Source organism: Protopterus annectens, chromosome 5.part1 (genome assembly GCF_019279795.1).
Source record: "Protopterus annectens isolate FY-2018-M chromosome 5.part1, PAN1.0, whole genome shotgun sequence".
Lineage (NCBI taxonomy): Eukaryota > Metazoa > Chordata > Ceratodontiformes > Protopteridae > Protopterus > Protopterus annectens.
Genome location: NC_056736.1, coordinates 417,114,446 through 417,135,115, shown reverse-complemented (window position 1 = coordinate 417,135,115; position 20,670 = coordinate 417,114,446). Strand labels below are relative to the sequence as shown.

The window sequence follows — 20,670 nt, the reverse complement described above, 5'->3', positions numbered from 1 at the left end:
AGTTTTAAAAGAGTTATGTACTAGCCTTCAAACTATACAGGCTCTGTTGGTGAGTAGTTGCAGAACTAGTTTAAGAATTTTATGCATCTTAATGATAAACTGCATATTTTATATCCTGAAATTAATGTTATATTTGAATATAGTTTATACCTAGATTTCAGGCTTACAACAATTGTAAATTATGCCAGAAAGAGTAATATACCACAGTCCATGTAATGCATGGCTGCAAGTAAATAGAATGTATGAAAAAAAAAAGAAGATACATTTTAAGACTGATGCAAATCTTGGCTCTAGATGATTGCTACTGTTGAAGTAATACCCCATTCCTATATGCAAAAATGGAAAAAGGTGCCGCGGATGGATGGATGAATGGATGGATGGATGCACTAATGATATCATAAATGAGATTTCTAATGTTATTTTGTCTTGTCACTGGAAATAAATTCCCTGTCATTAATTTAATATATCATTTAACTTACAATGTTAATTTAGGTAATGCAGGATGTCACTGTTATGTCAGCTACACATGGCAAGGTCATGTAAAGTGAAAAAAAGTACCATGCATATACCCAGAAATTCAACTCCCCATAGTATTGCAAAAAAACTATTTCACACTTATGCTACCAAATATATTTAAGTGAGTATCAAATAGAATGCTACATTAATTTGCATTTCAAAAGACTACTTGTTGCATTCCATAAAGTTTTCTTCTTAAAAGATGTTGGTGTGCATCTGAAAAGAAGTTATTGTTCTATACACTCATGCAAACAAACAGGGAGGTGTTCATAGTCATTTATATTCAATAAGATGACTGCCTGATATTAGGAAACTTTATCAAAGTATTTAGTGAGAAACTAGAACACTTTTCGGAAATCCATTCATCCGGGCCTGTGCAATATTAGTTGGAGGATATGAGGGTATAGATGCCTAGTAAGTAGGAATAAATTTCATCCCAACAAAAATATTCTTGATTTAAACAGAGGAAATGGCCTCATCTGTTCCAGAGCAAATTCTTTTCTAAAAATGTTTCCAAATCTTTATATGAATTTTCAATAAACATTCCTAGAGTCTGTTTGTGTAATGTTATTTCAGAAGACGTTCTGACACAAAGTATTACATACATATAAACAACATAGAACTAATGCAAAAAAGCAAGTTTTACACATAAGCAAATAATTCCAATTATGGTAGCCAGATCTCTTTTTCTGAAATGATGATTTTTTTCACTGCTTTGAAGTACATTTAAATGCATCAAGGAAATCTCTGCCTCTACTTGTCAAACTGTGCCAGATGCAGCTGAACGAATATTTCATTGTTCTAGCTTTACCAGACAGAATGATGTTACTCAGTTATTTGTGCTTTTGTAGAAAGGTAAGAAGATTTCTTCAGGTACTTCAGAATAGCTCCAAACATGCAAAATAATGTAAAGAATACTCTTATCAGAAGCAGTTTTGAGTTCTAGTAATGAATGCCATATTAATTTTGAGACTTGTTGTATTGTCAGTTCAAGAAGGCTGAAGCACACCTCCATTTGTTTAGATTGCATTACTGTTTATTTGATGATTGTCCATATGTATGTATGTATGTATGTACATTTGTATTCATTTCTTTTTTGTCAGGAGGATCCATTCACTGGACAGAACTGATGTGTGTCAGCTACAACTTGCACAGCTAGAGTAATAGAATAGGCTGAGGGCGATAAAGACACAGTACAGGCAAACAAAGCAAAACCAACTACATGAGACATTAATGTCATCCAGAAGCAACAGTTGTAAACAAATATTTACAATATTGTATACACATATTTAAGTTAGGTTTTTACATACACAACTTGAAGTGTTCAGTAGGGTTTACTGACATAATAAAAAGCCTGTGGACAGTGGTCAATAATGGGCATAACATTCAACATGCAATGTAATATTCATCTGTGAGTTCAGAGCTTCCAATTAATTGATCTGGCTGTAAATAGCAATTGATTCAGGTTACTTATTCCAAAGTTCTGAGAAAGCAGAAGGAAAGTTGTCTTCCTCAAAGCTAAAAGTTTGGTGCCCAGAATCACTGAATGATAGGTACAATAAATTGGCTCAAATGTTTTCTTGCACTATCCTCTGAGCTTTTTTGGAATCTCAAAGGAGAGCCTAAATGATCACAAAGCAGAGCATGTGTTGCTGAGAAAAAAAATTCCCTAGCCTTCATTTATCTCAAAAGAAAGTAGTTTTACTTGTTCATATAAATTATAGAAATGTTCCCTTAGTGGGACTTATATGAGAACTAAAAGGAAATGTAGGCTTCCTGATCAGAACCAGATTTTTCATCATATGAAGAGAATACCTTACTACAAAACTTATTGTCTCCATTAACTCAGTCACAAAACATCTTAAGAGCAATATCTAAAAAATAACCAACTCATTAATACAACCAATCACTATTCAAAAATGCAAAATACTACAAAACAAATCGTTTTTTGTTGAGGGGGACAGCAGCACATTTCAATGTGAATGTTTTGCCCCTGTACCCTGATATTGGAGACAAGGAAAAAATAAGTTTGAAATGTCAAAAAAACGCAACCTAACATTTTCTTTCTACTCCATATCTTGCAATCTCATATTAAAATATAACTCCTTTGATAAAGTAATTCCTGTCTACTACAGTTTCAACAACATGAGAAAGAGATGCTTCAAAACTGATACTGTAAAATTCAACATATGAGCACATGACAAACAACAGTGCCTCATAGGCAAATACCCCTGGGAACAATACTGAATCACGGTGAATTCTGAGCTATGTACCACAGGTTGTGTGCACATTATTTATGAATTTGAAGGACAGAGTAGGGTTTAGATAGACTTCTAATTATCGGAAGATCAACAACTTCCTTGTCCTGCTCCTTTCAGTCACCACTCACCCACCCTCATCAGCTCTTTCAGTACCTGTGGACATTGAGGTGCATCTTCAATGGAGAAGGACAGACTTTTGGTTATGTCTAGGCTGTGATGAGGCTCACCTGAAGCCATATTCATTCTGTCCCAGCTAAACCAATCATAGTCCTAGGCTATGTTTTCTCAGTATTATATTAAATAGTATTTTCAGGAAAGAACATGCTTGAGTTTACACATTGGTGTCCACATGGAGAGATCATTTTTCAGCAACAGACCACCTGTGTACACAAAGCAATGCTGCTTTGGGGACATTAGGCTTGAAGACCACAGAAACTATGATAAATTTTAATATAACGGAATTTTTTATCATGGAGACTAGTATGAAACCATCCATTGACTCAAAGTTAGAAAGTGTAGAGAGCAGACGGATAAGTAGTTCTTATCTAACAGACTCAAAAGACATTTACAATACTAATTACCTCTGGTCTCTCAAATTTATTATTACTCATATTCCTAAAGTTAGACATGGAAGATTTGTCACACCTGCAGTGATACTAAAGACACTTATTTGATAAATTAGGGAGTGTGAGGAGTATTCTAAGCACGCCCCTAACAAGGTAGGACTTCCTGAACTCTGTAAAGATATGTTATCTGGGATGGTCATAGCTCTATGAAATTAAGGTTCATAGACTGATACTCAGCTAACTGCCCATGTGGGCCATTTTAAGCCTTCCTAATTAACCCATGTGAGACTCAAACCCAAAACCTTATGTCTGCAAGGCAACTATCTTAACCGCTGTGCTAAGCTCTCTCTGGTTGAGGTTATAATTCTAGTTGTACTTTGTTTTCTTATGACCTGGAGTACAAGACTAATACAGCATTTTGTATGCTACATATGTAGATGGAATAAAGTCAGACAGGGACAGATGGTGAAGTACAAGGGTGACTTAGAATTACAAGACCATGTTTGCTACTGAATGAGGCTTTGACAGTTGATAAACTTCTAGTTTATTAAAGCTTGTAGAAATTAATTTACTACATGTTTGATACCAGTCAGTTGGCAATCATAGTTTGTTGAATTAGCGGTTAGAATGTAAATTTGTCCAACTTTTTATAAACATATGTAGTGAGAGGCAATCGTCAATAACGTGTTATTCTTTGGTGACATTTAAGAATTAAAGGGGTGTATCATTCTACTGTGGTGAAATTAAAAGAGCTGCTGTTTGATAGTATTAAGACAGAATAACAGCTAATATAATTTGGAGAAGTTTGGTCATATGACCAGCTGGAGACATGAATGGGATGTTATGTTTAATGAGTTCTATGAAAATGGATGTAGTCCTGGCTGTTCAGTAAATAGAAAGCATTTCCGCGGTGGTACAGCAGTAGCGTTGTTACCTCATAGCAAGAGGTTCTCCCATTCGATTCTCGGCTTGGCTTGGGAGTGCCTTCTGTCTGGAGTCTGCATGTCCTCCTCGTGGTTGGGTAGCATTCAAAAGACATGCGTGCGTAAATGGGCATGCCTTTGTTGAAGGTTGGGTGTCGAGCTGGCACCTTGGCGTTTCGTAAAAAAAAAAACTACTGCCAATCATTGGCGGACCGGAGTTACTCTGTGGTGACCCCTTACCAGGAAAAGCTGAAAGACAAACAACAACTTGCATTGCTATGAAGTAACCTTCACCGAGTATTTTGTTAAGTCAGTGAATTTTGTAGTAAAATGCACTAGCGATAATTTCTAACTAGTTTGCATTAATACAGTCATGCTCCTGTCGTGCAGTTAATAAATACAATTTAAAACTTTAGGGAATAATCTGTAGGATTTTATTTTCATTAGTTTGCATAATAGTTATATTTTGTAGAGGTGCTAATGAAGTTATTGCAGTTCATATTCTAATTTGATTGGTAATACATTGATTACAACTGCTTGTCTTACTCCCCCAATAAGAAAGTGTGTACATTGGCATGAGATTTTTTTTAACACCTTTATTGAATTATCACTTGTAACATAGGCAAATTTACATTTATACAAAAGTAATCAAACTGTATTAACAAATTAACATTAACAAACATTATACTTCACATTTATTGCTATACATGATATAACCTACGCAATATTACATAAAATATTGAACTCCTGCCGCTTTTTTAAACAAGAAACATCTTTGTCAAGTTTTGATTTTTTTTTCTTTGCATAGATTCCAGTATGAGTCTGAAATGAATGGGTTTGGTCAATTACTATGCCAAAATATTTTTGTTTTGTTACTGATGGGAGGACATTACTAAGTGAGTCTTTTTAATGCTTACAGCCTGTGAATATTTTTTTTTTTTTTTGTTAGCCAGTTTCATAGCATATTAAGGTTGTTGGTAGAAGGTTATTCAATATATGTGAAGATTAATACACTTTGGCTCTTCTTGGCACTGGTCATTGAGTGACCTCTGTGTGAAGAGAAATAATGTCAGTTTGTAAGTTGTTGGTTATCACTATGAAAGTTCTGTTTGGGAGGTAATTAGTATCCAAAATAAATCCTCATTAGTGAAGCCACAAATGGATAGGTTTTTAAATTATGTTGAATGGTAAACATTTTGCACATTTGATTTATGTCTATGTTCATTATTAAGTCTTGTTCTGTATTTGTTAATATTTCATTTGCAAGTGAATAAAAAACTTGCAAAATAAGCAAGGAAAAACTCCTTGTTATTTAAATGGAAGTTGTAAACAATCTATTGCATTTTGTCATGACAGCACACTTCCCTATGATATATTTAACCTCACTTACATAACAGGGAAGTCAGGCAGTGAACTACAGACCTGAAAATATTATTCTTAGTTATTATTTTTTTTTTTAGGTATACCATTTTATAGTATGAAACTGATGCATTTTGGTTTTCAAATTCTATTTTTGCTTCTTCTATCATTCAGGTTATCCACAGACCACCTGCTGATGCGAACTATGAAAAACCCATCAAGGACTCTGGATCTATCTATGAGCCATATTCAAAAGAAACAAGAGTTTTCACATTTGATCTTCAGATGGAAAAGATTGATGATGGTTCCACAGAAAACATAAATAAGAGTTGTAAAGAAAGCAGCAGTACAGAACATCTTCATCAGTATGAAAAAGAGGAAGAAGATGAAGTCGAAGACTATGAGATGGCAAACCTTCTGGTGCTTCAGTTATCTGAAACTGCCATTTCCATAATACAAGGCCGAGGACATACCCCTGGGACTATCTGTAAAGTCTGTCACAAGAAAGATTGTGATCTTCATGACATTGTAGTGCAGTCGTCAAGCACTATCCATCTTGGTAAGCAGTGATCGACTTTTGCAGTAATTCCATTTATGTATAGTTATAATGCTGAAAGCATTTTGTCAAATGTGGGGAATTTTGGCACCTTTTTTAAATCATACCACTGTCATATGAAATATCTTACATCACTGATGTAAGCCGCAGTTACATCTACAATGCTGATAGTGGTTGCATGTGACATACCAAGACTTGAGATTCTGCCTTTGAAGATTGATTTAATCCATGTATTGTGACAACCATCAAGCCCTTATCTTGGATCATTTCTTTCTCCTGTCCTCCAGCATACTAATATACCACCAGAGGAAGGCAAGGGCCATTGATAATGGTCATCAAACAGTGAGTGTTAGGTTTAGGAGGTTTTATGCATGCTGACTGAATTCTCACTGTTGGTTGGAAAGTGTGGCACTACTCTTGCTACCTTGGGCCAAGTTCCAGAATGTATGTCTTAACACCTGTGATTCCAGTTATTCTTTATGTGCACTCTAACATGGGCTAGTGTTTTCAAGAGCCACTAATGCAAGTGCTGGAATGCCAGGTTTTCATCCAGATAGAGTACTTGTAGTGGGAAACTTTAATACACACAGCCTAAAAAGAATGCATTGCCAGTGACTGCTCATTGCCCATCCTGCTCTTTCAGCCTACAGGCTGCAAACTGAACCCTGGTTTCTGTTACCACCCCAACCTCTATGGTATTGAACCATCTCAGCTTAATATGAAGAATTGCTGAATGAAAACATATCTCTTACTTAAAAAAAATACTAATGTAGTTATAGGAAAAATGTATGAACTATGTTACCATATTCCTGCTTGATTTTATCACTAATTACTAGACATACTGTATTGCCTTGTCAGAACTTATACCTTGCTTCCATATCAGTGGATTTTTTTAAACATGAATCTTAGTATCTTTAAGACAGAGATATGGCTTCATAGCATTAAGACAGCAATTTAACAGTAACTTGACGTTCCATTTTATGTAATTATCTTGGAAAAGCCAAGGGTTATACATGGATTTTATAAGTATAACATTTGTCAGTGGTATATTTTGTCAAAATGGATAGCAGGAAACAAGTGAATACCGAACAGTTCCCACACAACTATGTGATCTCAGTGTGATACTGGAAGTAGAGTGGGTGCTCTAGCCCGATGTCTAGATACCAAAAGTAACCATTGCCAGTTCATTCATTTAAAACTGGAAAGAAAGTCCCTGAAATATATCATCAGGTGATGCAATGCTGACTATGACTTAGGGTTGCAAACAATTCAAAAGACAACCAATAGATATTCCTCGACTATGTTAGGACACTTAGACATAGCCAAATTATCTCTAATGGTAACTCTTTGTCTGACCACAAGGACATTGCTGATATTGTTTCAGACAAATTTTCTTCAGCTTCACCCCACTCATCCTCCTTTATATCCTTCTATTGAATGATGCCACAGTACAAGGACAAAATGGTTGACTTCAACAATTGGCTAAGCTTCTGGTGTCATTCTAAGGGGATCCAGTATTTGTCTGCCTGGGATGACATGATCGACAGACCATGATGCTTTGCCAGAGATGGCCTGCACCTGTCGCCCTTAGGATTCCGGATACTGGCTAAGTATCTTGCCACCCCTATAGTGCCTTTTTAGGCAAGGTTCAAATGACAAATTCACCACCGTAACAGGAACAGGCAAGCAAAATCTGAGGGTAATGCTATTCAATGCTAGAAGTCTAAACCTCAAAATGCACTCACTTGAGGCACTTCTTAAAATGGAGAACATCGACATCTGTGCAGTGACAGAGACCTGGTTCAAAGCTCCAGAGAGCACCCCTGTGTTACCAGGCTATAATTCATACCATACCTTTCGGCCACCTAACCCAGAACGAAGCACTAAAAGTGGAAGCGTGTCCATATTCATTAAGGATATCCACACTTCCAGGCTAGTTGCACAGCATAATGCATCCAAGATTATCCAAGTGCAACTAACTCTGGGCAAGACCGCAATCCAAATTGTAGCTTGCTATAGACCCTCCACCATGCCCCAGGATTCCCACTCCTCATTTCTTGATACACTGGAAAGTATTAGGGTACAACCCAACACCCTAATAATGGGCGATATCAACTACCCCACCATTAACTGGGAAAACTACTCATGTACCAACTCTTTTGCTCAACATTTTCTAGAATTCATAAATTCCTACGCCTTGGATCAACTTATTCACACCCCCACCAGGGGCAGCAATATCCTAGACCTGGTCATTACCAACATGGGAAACCGGTGTTCCACACCAAAGGTCAATTCCTCGTTGGTCAGATCTGACCACAAGCTAATCAGCTTAGACATCCACATCCCACCCCCACCCCCAATTAGGGAAACAATTGTAAAAAACTTCTCCAAAGCCAACTTCACACTTCTTAAGACAGAAGTGGCAAACTTCATGACATTCATGCAGATGGATAATAGAGATATGACTGCTGAATCCTACACAAATGCACTTTATAAGCACTTACACGAGTGCATGGATCATGCTATCCCTAATAGAACCAAGATGTTATCCTCCAAAAAAAGGAAGCCAATCTGGTGGTCCTCTGCCACAAACAAACTCTACAACAGAAGAAAGAAACTGTTGCAAAAAAGAGTAAAATCCCATGACTGGAGGAACTCCCTGGTCAACCTCAGTAAGAAGCTGAGATCCCTCATAATATCCTAAAAAAAGCTAGTTACAAAAACAAAATTGCCACTGACTCTAAAGACAACCACAAAGCATTCTATAGCCATGTCAAGAATCTCAATGGGAACACTCAGATCTGCTCTGAGTTACAGCACAATGGCACTAAATATATAGAACCAACTGATATTGCCAACATCCTAGCAGATAGGTTCAGTGCTAACTTTACACCCCTCTCACCCTCTAGAGGGACCATCTCTATACTGGAAGAATGCAAAGTTCCTATAATCATGGCTGCACAGGTAAAAAACACACTCTCCAAAGCCAAGAGCACATCATCCATGGGACCTGACAATATCCCAGGCTGCATTCTACATGAACTACAGAATGAACTGGCATCCTACCTAAGTACCATGTTCAATCATAGCCTCACCTCAGACTTTGTACCCACTGAATGGCGCACCATGACAGTTATCCCACTCCACAAAGGGGGAGCCACGAGGGGCCCTGGGAACTACCACCCCATTAGCCTGACGAGCCTGGTCTGCAAGGCCATGGAATGTATCATTGTGGAACTCATAAACAAAGACATTGGTAATCTCCAAACTCTGGACCCTACCCAGTTCGGATTTGTAAAAGGCAGATCATGTCTCCTAAACTTGATTGACGTCTTTGAAGCAGTCACCAAAGCCATAGATGAGGGTAAAATGGTTCACACAGCTTATCTGGATCTCGCCAAGGCTTTCTACACCATCCCCCACTCTGGAATTATAGATAAGCTCACTAAACTAGGTATAAATCCCTATGTCACAAGATGGGTTGCCAACTGGCTCATGGACAGAACCCACACTGTGAAAGTAGCAGATTCCAAATCCGACTTCAGACCAGTGACAAGTGGAGTACCACAGGGTTCAGTCCTGGGTCCTCTCCTGCTTGGTATCTACTTCTCTGAAGTGCAGGCTAACACAGAAGGTCTTTGGCTAACAAAGTTTGCAGATGACTGCAAACTAGGAGCCATAATCAAAACACCTAACGATGTGGACAAACTACAAAAGGGCCTCACTGAGACAGATACCTGGTGTCAAAGCCATGGCCTGAAGCTCAATGCCAAAAAGTGTACTGTCATCCCCTTTGGTAAAAACTCTGTACCCATGAACTACCACATAGCTGGTAGTCTACTTAATGCCAAAAATGTGATAAGAGACCTTGGGACACAGGTGGACAGTAGTCTCTCCTTTAATAATCACATTGGTCAGGAAATCCTTCTACGTGGCTCATCTCATCACAAAAGGATTCTCATCCAGAAAAAAAGAGGTCATTGTTCCCCTCTACTCATCACTCATTAGACCCATTATAGAGTACAACGCCCCTTTTGGTATGTACCTCACAAGACATCTACAACAACTTAAAAGACCACAGAAATGCCTCACAAAAAGGATTACTGGTCTCAAACAGATGTCCTACGCAGACCGTCTCAAAAAACTACAGCATTACTCCATCACATATCGCCTACTCAGGGGCGATCTCTGCCTAACATACAAAGCTATGTCAAACCCAGAGCTGTTGGACATGCTCCACTTAAAGAAATTCCAATCCCTCCGAGCTACACGCTCTCAGGACCTAAACCTTGTCACCACAATAAACAGAACATGCTGGAGGGATAGATTCCTATCCCAGAGACTTTCCATACTCTGGAACAGACTACCTATCTATGTCAAACAGAGCTCCTCATTAGCACTCTTCAAGAAAAATCTTGATGATTGGATGGGGAATGGGAAATTCACCCCAGGGATCACTTCTGTGGCTCTGCTCGACAGGGGCACATTAAAATAATTTTCTTGGGTGGCGAAAGCCAGGGTCCATTTTTGGCTAGGCTTATATAGGCCCTAGGGCCAATAGCCTAGTACCTACCTATGAACCTATGAACCTATTTGTCCTCATATCTCTCCTTCAAACATCACTTTGAACCAAGTCCGTTTGGCAATGCCCAAAATAAAAATACCAATTCCATGAGCCCTGACAAGATCACCGAATATTTGCTGAGATCTTTTCAATCTAAACAAACCCCTACCTCAACTCTTCAACCTGAGTCAATCCACTGGTTGCATCTCTGAAGTGTAGAGAACAGCTTTTGTGGTACCCTTGCATAAACGTGGACCCCCTACTGACCTTAGAAATTGGAGGGCTGTATCATTTGGAAATTTATGGAACATATAAATGAACTAGTAAGCTATGACACAGGTGAGCTTATTTCCCTGGTTAAATATCAGTTTGGCTTTTTAAAAGGCTGGTCATGTCTGCTCAACTTGACTGAATTCCTCAAAAGGCTTACTGAGGCCACAGATATGTGGCTTACAGCTCAAGCTGTTATTGTAAACAGCAAAATATCACCAATAATATCCTATAAGTCTTTGTCTTGATCCCTTTATCTGTAGTATCTTTATGTCTGACATGAAAGTGGATATCACGGTACTTTGACTAACTTTGCTGATGATAGCAAACCTCAGGCAACTATTAAGTCTCCATTCTGTTATTCAAATTCTCCAGCAATTGCCAGACTAAACAAATGATTGCTGCATTAGTCAAGGGCATGTTCTCAAAGCCAAGAAATGAAGCACAGTTTCTTTGATAAATCTAGCATCATTACTGCTACCACATACTGTACGGGTAACATTCCACCTAAATCTGAAGTTGCCATCATGGACGTTGGTTATTATGTGGTTAGAAAATTCTTCTACTTCATAGAACGTATCCTTTGGGATACCATCTCCTCAATGACCAAAGAAGTTATAGCCCCTATTTATGTATCCCTTATTATGCCCATCATGGAATATAAGGCCTCCTTTGCCATGTCACCAACTAAGCACCTAAGCTAACTCAAGCTTAATGTTTCCTCAACAAAAAGATCTCAGGGCTCCAGATCCTGAGCTACTCTGACTAAAATCCTTATTCCTCTACTAAGTGTCATGCAAGCTCCTGTGGATTATCTCTGCTTAGCCCGTCATGCTATGAACAACCCCATCAATCTTTAAACTCCTTAATCTTACTATTAGTAGTGTCAAAGTGAACACCCACTCTAGAGTCTTAAAACTATACTGCCACATCCAAAACATCAGTGGCATGTGCATAACCTCATGTACTACCTGTTTCTGGAATAGGCTGCCCTTACAAACCTCTGAGAGACCTCTCCTCACAACATTTAAAATTAGTTTGGGTGACCGAATGGGTGTTGCAAACTATCACTTAGGATATGTGTAGAAAATTTACTTATTAGCAGACACCTTTAATTTCCCATCAGTACTGGGTGATGTGATTAAGCGTCTTGATGGCCTTGTTTGCCATAAACTTGGTAAGACTTCTGATTCTATAAAGGCTGAATAATGATGCACCAAAATATGAAAATATTCCAGTAGTTACTAAGTTGTTGCCTAGAGAGTCTGTGTTTGCATGCATTATAAAATATGGAGCCATCAAACTGAAAATACTCCCAGATCCTAAAAGCTAAGGACCAAAAGGGGAGAAAGAGAGAGTAGTCCGATTTGAAGTGGGAGGGACTTCTTGTTTGCTGGGCTACTGGCCAAAAAACTAGAGTGCTTTTTTATCCAAATCCAATTGCGTATGACCTGTTGCATACAAAGCATAGTCTCTTAGCCAAGGCCCAGGTCAGCTACACAGAGGGCAAGACCAGATTATCTGGCAGTAACATGCATGTAGTTTGCTGCAGTCCTAACAAAGGCCAGCTTATCTTCCAGCCACATCACTGCATGGCTTACCACTTTTAACCTTTAAATCCATGAATGGTATGGATGGTAAAGAAATGTATGCCAGTGTAATAGCAAGTGTGCCACTGAAATATCCCAAAATGGTTGTCCTAAGTCCATCTCTCAGGCTGACCTCTGCAAGGTGAGCTCGTCTGTCACAGTTTCTTTCATGAATGTGTCTATGCAACCCAGGGAGAAGATGGAGAATACAGTAAATGCAACACACAGAAGAGTTATTTTGCAGGATGAATGTCTAGGAAGGCTTACATGAAGGCCATTCTTGCTAAAAAACTAACTGTAGTTAAAAAGATATTGTCAAACTTTCATTGTACTTTGTGTATGCAGAAGCTGGGATAGTTCAAATGGAATAAAAACTCTGTTGCCTTCTATAGGATTCAGCAAGGAAGACACATCAACTTAGACCTCATTCTGTCCAGAAAATGGAAATACTACCCCCACATCTCAACTGTCCAGATTTTTGCCTCATATTTTTTGATATGTTCCTTATAAAATTTTGGTTTTCTGGTAAATCACTGGCAAATCATTGAGGACTGAAGTCAGGAAATAATGATAAACATTTGGTTTTCAGATTTCATACCATTCAGAAAATCCATGTTAATGTCAATCCTGTTATTCAGTCAATTTTCTAAATGTAGATAAACAAAAGAGAGAAAACACCACGCTGGAGGCAAAATAATCCTTGTAAGCGCTTTCGTTTACTGAAAATATGCAAACTTCTTCAGACATTTTAAAAATACCAAATCATTTTCCAAAAGTCTATACATAAAATAAACTTTAACTTTTTGATGTGATTTAATATAATAAGTGAGTTATTTGAGACATATATTTTTATGTATAGACTTTTGGAAAATTATTTGGTATTTTTAAAATGGTGTGGGGTTATTTATTTAGTTAATGACATCATCATTTCCATTGTATTTAAACATGTTTGTTATTTTTAAAATGTCTGAAGAAGTTTGCATATTTTCAGTAAACGAAAGTGCTTACAAGGATTAGTTTTTCCTCCAGCGTGGTGTTTTCTCTCTTTTGTTTATCTTGGTTTAAATATAGAATTTTCTAAATTTGTAAGAACAATATTTAAATATTGTCCCTATATTTTGTATTTTTCAGCTTTCTTGCTCTAAGAGGTTGAGATGTATGATACTACCTACTTGAGTAGAATCCCAGAGAGGAGCTCATAAGCCCATCTTCTCTCTGTCATTGACTTCCTGTGTAAAAGGTGCACCTAGTTTGCTTCAATCCCTGCCAGATCCCATGAAGTTTAGTCATAAGCTGCAGTATATGGATTAGTTAAGATATATGGGTATGGTTTTATCCCAGTTATGTGTTGCAGGAAAAAGATGCTAAGTGATACAGTTGGATGTCGGGGACCTCTTGGCCATCTCTCTCAATGGAATCAACTTCAATCCCTTCCCAGTGGGATCTCCTTCAGTAACTTGAACACAAATGGCTTAACTTGCACCAACTCACTAATGTGTACTTAAATTATGGAACACTCACAATCTGCAGTGAGTGTAAAAATGGTGTTTTTGTCGGTGGGTAAGCTCCCCTGGTTCAACCTTTAGGGGTGTGTTATCAATGCAGCAATTAGCCTGGATGGAGTAGGTATCCTTTATTTAGTGCCATGGTGCACCAACAAGGAAGTCACATATTCATTATGCCACTAAGGATAAAGATGGAATGAGTATACCTAGTATAATCTATGCTTATCAAGAATATGCAATTTGGGAGTAGTGCTGCATCAGAGACAGGATACTACAGACTTGATGTGGAACATGCATTTTGGCAGTAATGCTACATTTGGGACGGGATGCTACACAGATATTGTGTAACATGCATTTTGGCAGTAATGCTGCATTAGGGAAAGGATGCTAGAGAGTTGATGTGGAACATGCATTTTGGCAGTAATGCATTAGGGACAGGTTGCTAAACAGTCAGTGTGGAGCATGCATTTGGCAGTAATGCTACATTAGGGACAGCATGCTGGAAACTCAAAGTGGAATATGCATTTTGGCAGTAATGCATTAGGGACAGGTTGCTAAACAGTCAGTGTGGAGCATGCATTTGGCAGTAATGCTACATTAGGGACAGCATGCTGGAGACTCAAAGTGGAACATGCATTTTGGCAGTAATGCATTAGGGACAGGTTGCTAAACAGTCAGTGTGGAGCATGCATTTGGCAGTAATGCTACATTAGGGACAGCATGCTGGAGACTCAAAGTGGAACATGCATTTTGGCAGTAATGCATTAGGGACAGGTTGCTAAGCAGTCAATGTGAAGCATGCATTTGGCAGTAATGCTACATTAGGGACAGCATGCTGGAGACTCAAAGTGGAACATGCATTTTGGCAGTAATGCATTAGGGACAGGTTGCTAAGCAGTCAATGTGAAGCATGCATTTGGCAGTAATGCTACATTAGGGACAGCATGCTGGAGACTCAAAGTGAAACATGCATTTTGGCAGTAGTACTGCATTAGGGACAGGATTCTAGACAGTCAGTGTGAAGCATGCATTTTGAGAATAGTGCTGCATTAAGGGCAGGATGCTACAGAGATGATATGGAACATGCATTTTCACAGTAGTGCTGCATTACTGACGTGATGCTAGAGAGTCTATGTGGCTTGAGCAGTAGGCAAAATATGCAATTCCTAATCTGAGACCATTTGCTGATTCAATCAATCTAGAGACTTCAATTTAAAACCTGCTTTAACTGCTTACAGCTTTGGCTACGGTTATCCAAAAATTTGTAATCAGTAAGCGAGCCACAATCATCATCATCATCATCATCATCATCAGCCCCCTTTTTCCCATTTTTGTACATGGGATCGTGGTATTGTGTTAACTGTTGCCAACTTTCTCGATTCATTGCCACACTCCTCCCTTCTTCAACACTCATGCTTGACTGACGCAGATCTTCTGTCACACAATCCAGCTACCTCTTTGCTGCACATCCTCGCTTCCTCTTACCTTCTTCCTGTCTGTCCCAGATCTTCCTCACCAGATTGTTTTCTGCTTTTCTACACATGTGCCCAAACCACAGTAATCTGTTCTCTTTGATCTTTTCTGCAATTGGAGCTACTTTGGCTTTTGCTCTTATGTCCTCATTTCTTCGTCTGTCCCACAGTGTCCTATCACCTTTCTCAGGCACTTAATTTTCATCACCTCTAGCTTCTTCATCTGCTCTGCCTTTACTGCCCAGGTTTCTGTACCATACAGTAGTACTGGTCGCACCACTGTCTTGCACACCTTACTTTTCAGCTTCTTTGGCATTCTTCTGTCATAGACTACACCTGATACTATATGCCAGTTGGCTGAAGCCCCTCTGATTCTAGCTTTGACCTCTTCATTCAGACTACCCTTCTCCTCATCTACTCCTCCCAGATACTTGAAGTCCTCCCAGATACATGAAGTTACAATATGCCAATATAATATTCCAGGTTTTGAAAAATATCCTTGCTTCAGCAAACCCCAACTTTGCTCTTACCCTTGAGAGTATATATAACTGTTGTGCTCAGTTAACTAATTTTCCACTAAAGAACTTGGTGGATGAAAAGGATTAGACTATATTATCATTTATCTGAGATGGATAGTCTTATGATATGTGAGGTATTTCAATGCACTTAATCTCAATAGTTCACTCACTATCATACCTCTCAACCTCTTAGTGCAGGAAATCTGGACAAAACCTAAGAAAATGGGGGGGGGGGGGCAAAGGCTCAAAAATAAGGACAGATTTTAAATATTGCTCTTATAAACTTACAAAGTTAAACCACAAATGGAGAAAAGTCACACTGGAGCCAAAAAATATTGTAGTAAGCGCTTTTGTTTACTCGAATAAGTAAACTTCTTCAGACCAGTAAGCACTTTCGTTTACTAGAATTTTTTGGCTCCAGTGTGACTTTTCTCCATTTGTGGTTTTACTAGTGGTTTTTCTAAACTTACAAAGTTGCTAGAGTAATAGGTTTTGAATTACCATACATTTTTCTGAAGAAGTTTAAGTCTGAAACTCAAATATATCATTATTTAGTGACTTTGATCATCAGATCATCCCAGTGATGTACTAGAAAACTATAAAATTTATGAGGAATAGACCAAAAATTAGAGGCACAAATCTGGACATTGTATGAAAATCTGGACAGTTGAGTAGCATGCTCACCATTTTTATTTCTTATTAATCAATTTTCTTAAAAAATAGATCCAAACATCTCAAAAGTAACTGTTAAATACATTGTCTCACAGGTTATATTCATGTAATGAATTGAGTTACACTACACACGCACACACACACGCACACACTCACACGCACACACACACACACACACACACACACACACACACACACACACACACACACACACACACACACGTGTGTGTGTGTGTGGGAGCCATTATTGAATCCCCAAATGATGTGGATATTCTACAAAAGGACCTTACAGAAACAGATGATTGGTGCCAGAGCCATGGGCTCAAGCTTAATGCCAAGAAATGTATAGTTATCCCCTTTGGAAAAAAACATGTACCCATGAATTACCACATAGGTGGCAGTACACTTAACATCAAAAGTGTGATGAGAGACTTAGGGACACAGGTGGACAGTGGTCTCACCTTCGATAACCACATCACCACAACAGTCAGGAAATCATTCTATGTGGCACACCTCATCACTAGGGGATTTTCATCCAGAAAAAAGGAGGTCATTGTCCCAATCTACTCATCCCTCATTAGACCCATTATAGAGTATAATGCCCCATTTGGTATGTACCTCACAAGACATCTGCAACAGCTGGAAAGGCCGCAGAAATACCTCACTAAAAGAATCACAGGCCTAAAGCAGATGCCATATGCTGAGCATCTAAAAAAACTCCAGCTATACTCTGTGGCATATCGTCTACTCAGAGGAGATCTCTGCTTAACACACAAGGCCATGTCAAACCCTGAGCTGTTGGACATGCTCCACTTATAGAAATCCCAATCCCTCAGAGCCGCACACTCCAGGGATCTAAACCTTGTCATCACAATAAACAAAACATGCTGGAGGGATAGGTTCCTGACCCAGGGACTCCCCAGACTCTGGAATAGACTGCCCATACATGTCAAGCAGAGCACCTTCTTGGCCCTCTTCAAAAGGAACCTTGACGATCGGATGGGAGACAGGAAATTCACCCCAGGGATCATGTCAGTAGCCCTGCTAGACAGGGGTCCAGGGAAGTAAATATTGTGGGAAGAAATATCCAGGGAATTGTTATGGCTAGGCTTGTATAGGCCCTAGGGCCAATAGCCTAGTACCAGCCTATGAACCTTTGAACCTATATTTATTTATTTATTTATTTATTTATTTAGTAGAATTGCAACAATCTTGGAAATAGCAGAAATGTAAATTTATGCACTAGAATTTGAAATTGTGCACATTTAAAAAGAGGGCTGTACATTTATTTTGACAAAATAGGTCATCTCAAATTTTTGTTTAGTATGAAGGACATAACTTGTTCAGATTGTTGAACTCAGTAAGTTGAAATAACTTCTATCATGTGAATTTTGGGTAATCTTTTGAGTTACAGAAAGCACTGGAGTTCAAGACATCCTACAGTTACTTGTTTTTTGTTTTGCCACACACTTCTGTCAGAATATCTAATGCTTAACAAATTAGATAAAATCTCTTTTGTGAGATGTGCTTTTGATAATAATGTGTGACACTCTCTCACTATACCCAAGCAAGAAATTTTATTTAGACATTCTATGCAGCTATAATGGCTGAGCAGATGCAGATGAAAACCTTTTACCGGTCATGTAAAAATGATCAACTATAACTACACTAAAGTTTATAGTGCTTTACCTACATGGCTTAGCTCGAGGAAAATCTAGTAATTGTTTTAATTCATTTAGAGAGCATTACCTGTCTCATATCAACATAATTCTGCAGAATATTTTAGCCCATCTTGCACTTATCAACTTTTGTTTTCTCGTACCATGTGACCCATTTACTGTTTTTTACAGTTCAAATGGGACATCATCTTCCATGATACTCAATAATTTCTCATGCTTCTAAACTTGCTTTAATTAACATTATAGAACCACAATTTGAATATGTAGAACTAAGTTGAGAAAAGCAATTACATTTGCCTTATGACAGAAAAGCTAAGCCACATAGAGCTTAGCAACATATAACTTTCCTATGTTTTAAACAATTACTGCATTTGCTTTTATGTTGTCAGGAATAACTTTCATATCTATTTTATACTCCTGCAAACAAATGTATAATTTTCCATCTTTTCATCCACATTGTCACACAACTTAACCTTCATGACAGTACAATTACAGCAATTTTTACAACATTTTTTGCTTGTATAGGTGGAAATACCCTCCCCTGTCCCCCTGGTAGTGGATCTCTGCTCAGACCCCTCTTCATTATTACGTATCCTAAAGCGGTACTAATGTGGTGCAACTTGAAGAAAATGAAGCATGGCTTTGAAATAGTCCAACCTGAGAGTTAGTGTCTTTAATAATAGGGGTTATAGGAGTAAAATGGGTGTACCCCCTGAAATAATAATGTAATGAAGTCAGTGGTTTTCTCTAGTGTGAAACAATAGCTTATGTAATAAGACAGGGTGAAGGCACAGTTAGGCAGTAGAAGGTTCATTGATGAAATTGCAAATTAGACACCAATTCTCAATTGTGTAACCATAATACTGTGTTACCTACCATGGTAGTTTAGTTTATGCACAACCTTGAAATTAAGCCTGAAGCAACTGCATTTGGTTGTAACTTAAACCCAGATCTTGCAATTTTTATTTGTATAGTCACATTACATAGCTCAAATTTACAACAGAGAACACATGCAGTTATGTTTTGCTGCAGCAGTAAAGAAACCTATACACCATATGCTCATTAGTTAAATTATTTTTTCCTTCAGTGTATGCTTTATCTAGATGCATTATGTGTTTCTTATAACAACATAATGTGATTTCGAAATTCAGTTCAATCAACTTAACTTGAAGATTTTTGAAATAGTAAGAATCCTCATCCCATCCTCTCATATAACATTACTTGACTTACAAAGTATTTAATGTTTTTAAATGCTGTTTAATACTATATACAATATACTATAGTGCCCAGATTTGCACAGAGATAGTGTAGGCTTTTTGCAAAAAGGAAACAGCAGCTTTAGTCCCTAAGTACTTAGATTCTAGTGAAACTGCGATTACACCATGTAATAAAAGCACAATGCCTTTTATTTGCTATTGTAGCAGTATTGCCAGTTTTATGTGTTTTTCCCCTTAATTTAATCACCTTTTTAACAGATTCATCCTCCAGATTAGATTCACTGTGGTATCTATATAAAAAGAAAATGTGGTAAGGGGACTGGGGGAATTCTCCCAATCTTCATTCCAGTAAGTGCCAGAGGACAAAAGACTTTACCATCTACCTTAATTGCTTCAAGTCAAGCAGATGGGACCTCAGTTTTATCAGCTCACATGAACAGTGCCACTTCAGGTGGTAGCACCCCTTCATGTACTAGAGAGTCAGTTGCAGAAGCATGCTGTGGGAAGAGAACCTCATCATTCTGATCATGCTGCCATCACAATGTAATGTGTGTAATCTGCTGAGCACTGGCAGGGCATGTGCTACACTGATTAAAGATTTATGGCTGGGAATTGGAAATGGCCAGACATTGTCTTTATAACTTATGCATATGTTCTACTTTGTAACTTAGCAAACAGGTGCGGATGTAAGGGATTCTGAAACATTTTTTGATAACTGTCTTTCACTTAGATTGTTCTGAAAATGAAGTGTTTAGCAAATGAAGAGCAAAATGTGAGTTTAGTGCATCTCTGTCAGAGGAAAATCATTTTTCTTCCAAACAAAAGAAAATGTACTCAGGGTTAAAATTTATTTATTTATTTTATTTATTTATTTTACATTTGTTGACCGGGATAGTCTAGCTGGATACATGCCCTTTTTCAGTAGAGGCCCGGGGAGAAAAGCTCCAACATAATGAGAAGACACAATACATTTACATGCAGAAGAAATAGCATTAACATAAAC

General features: G+C 38.1%; 1 protein-coding gene across 1 annotated transcript in view; it reads left to right on the top strand.

Annotated features, from left to right (window-relative positions):
• The window catches only part of LOC122803295, a 347,178-nt gene that overhangs the window by 260,713 nt on the left and 65,795 nt on the right, over positions 1-20,670 (top strand). The window contains exon 4 of the mRNA XM_044072866.1: positions 5,800-6,184. Coding sequence (XP_043928801.1) covers positions 5,800-6,184 — 385 coding nt within the window. The remainder of the gene's footprint in view (positions 1-5,799; positions 6,185-20,670) is intronic.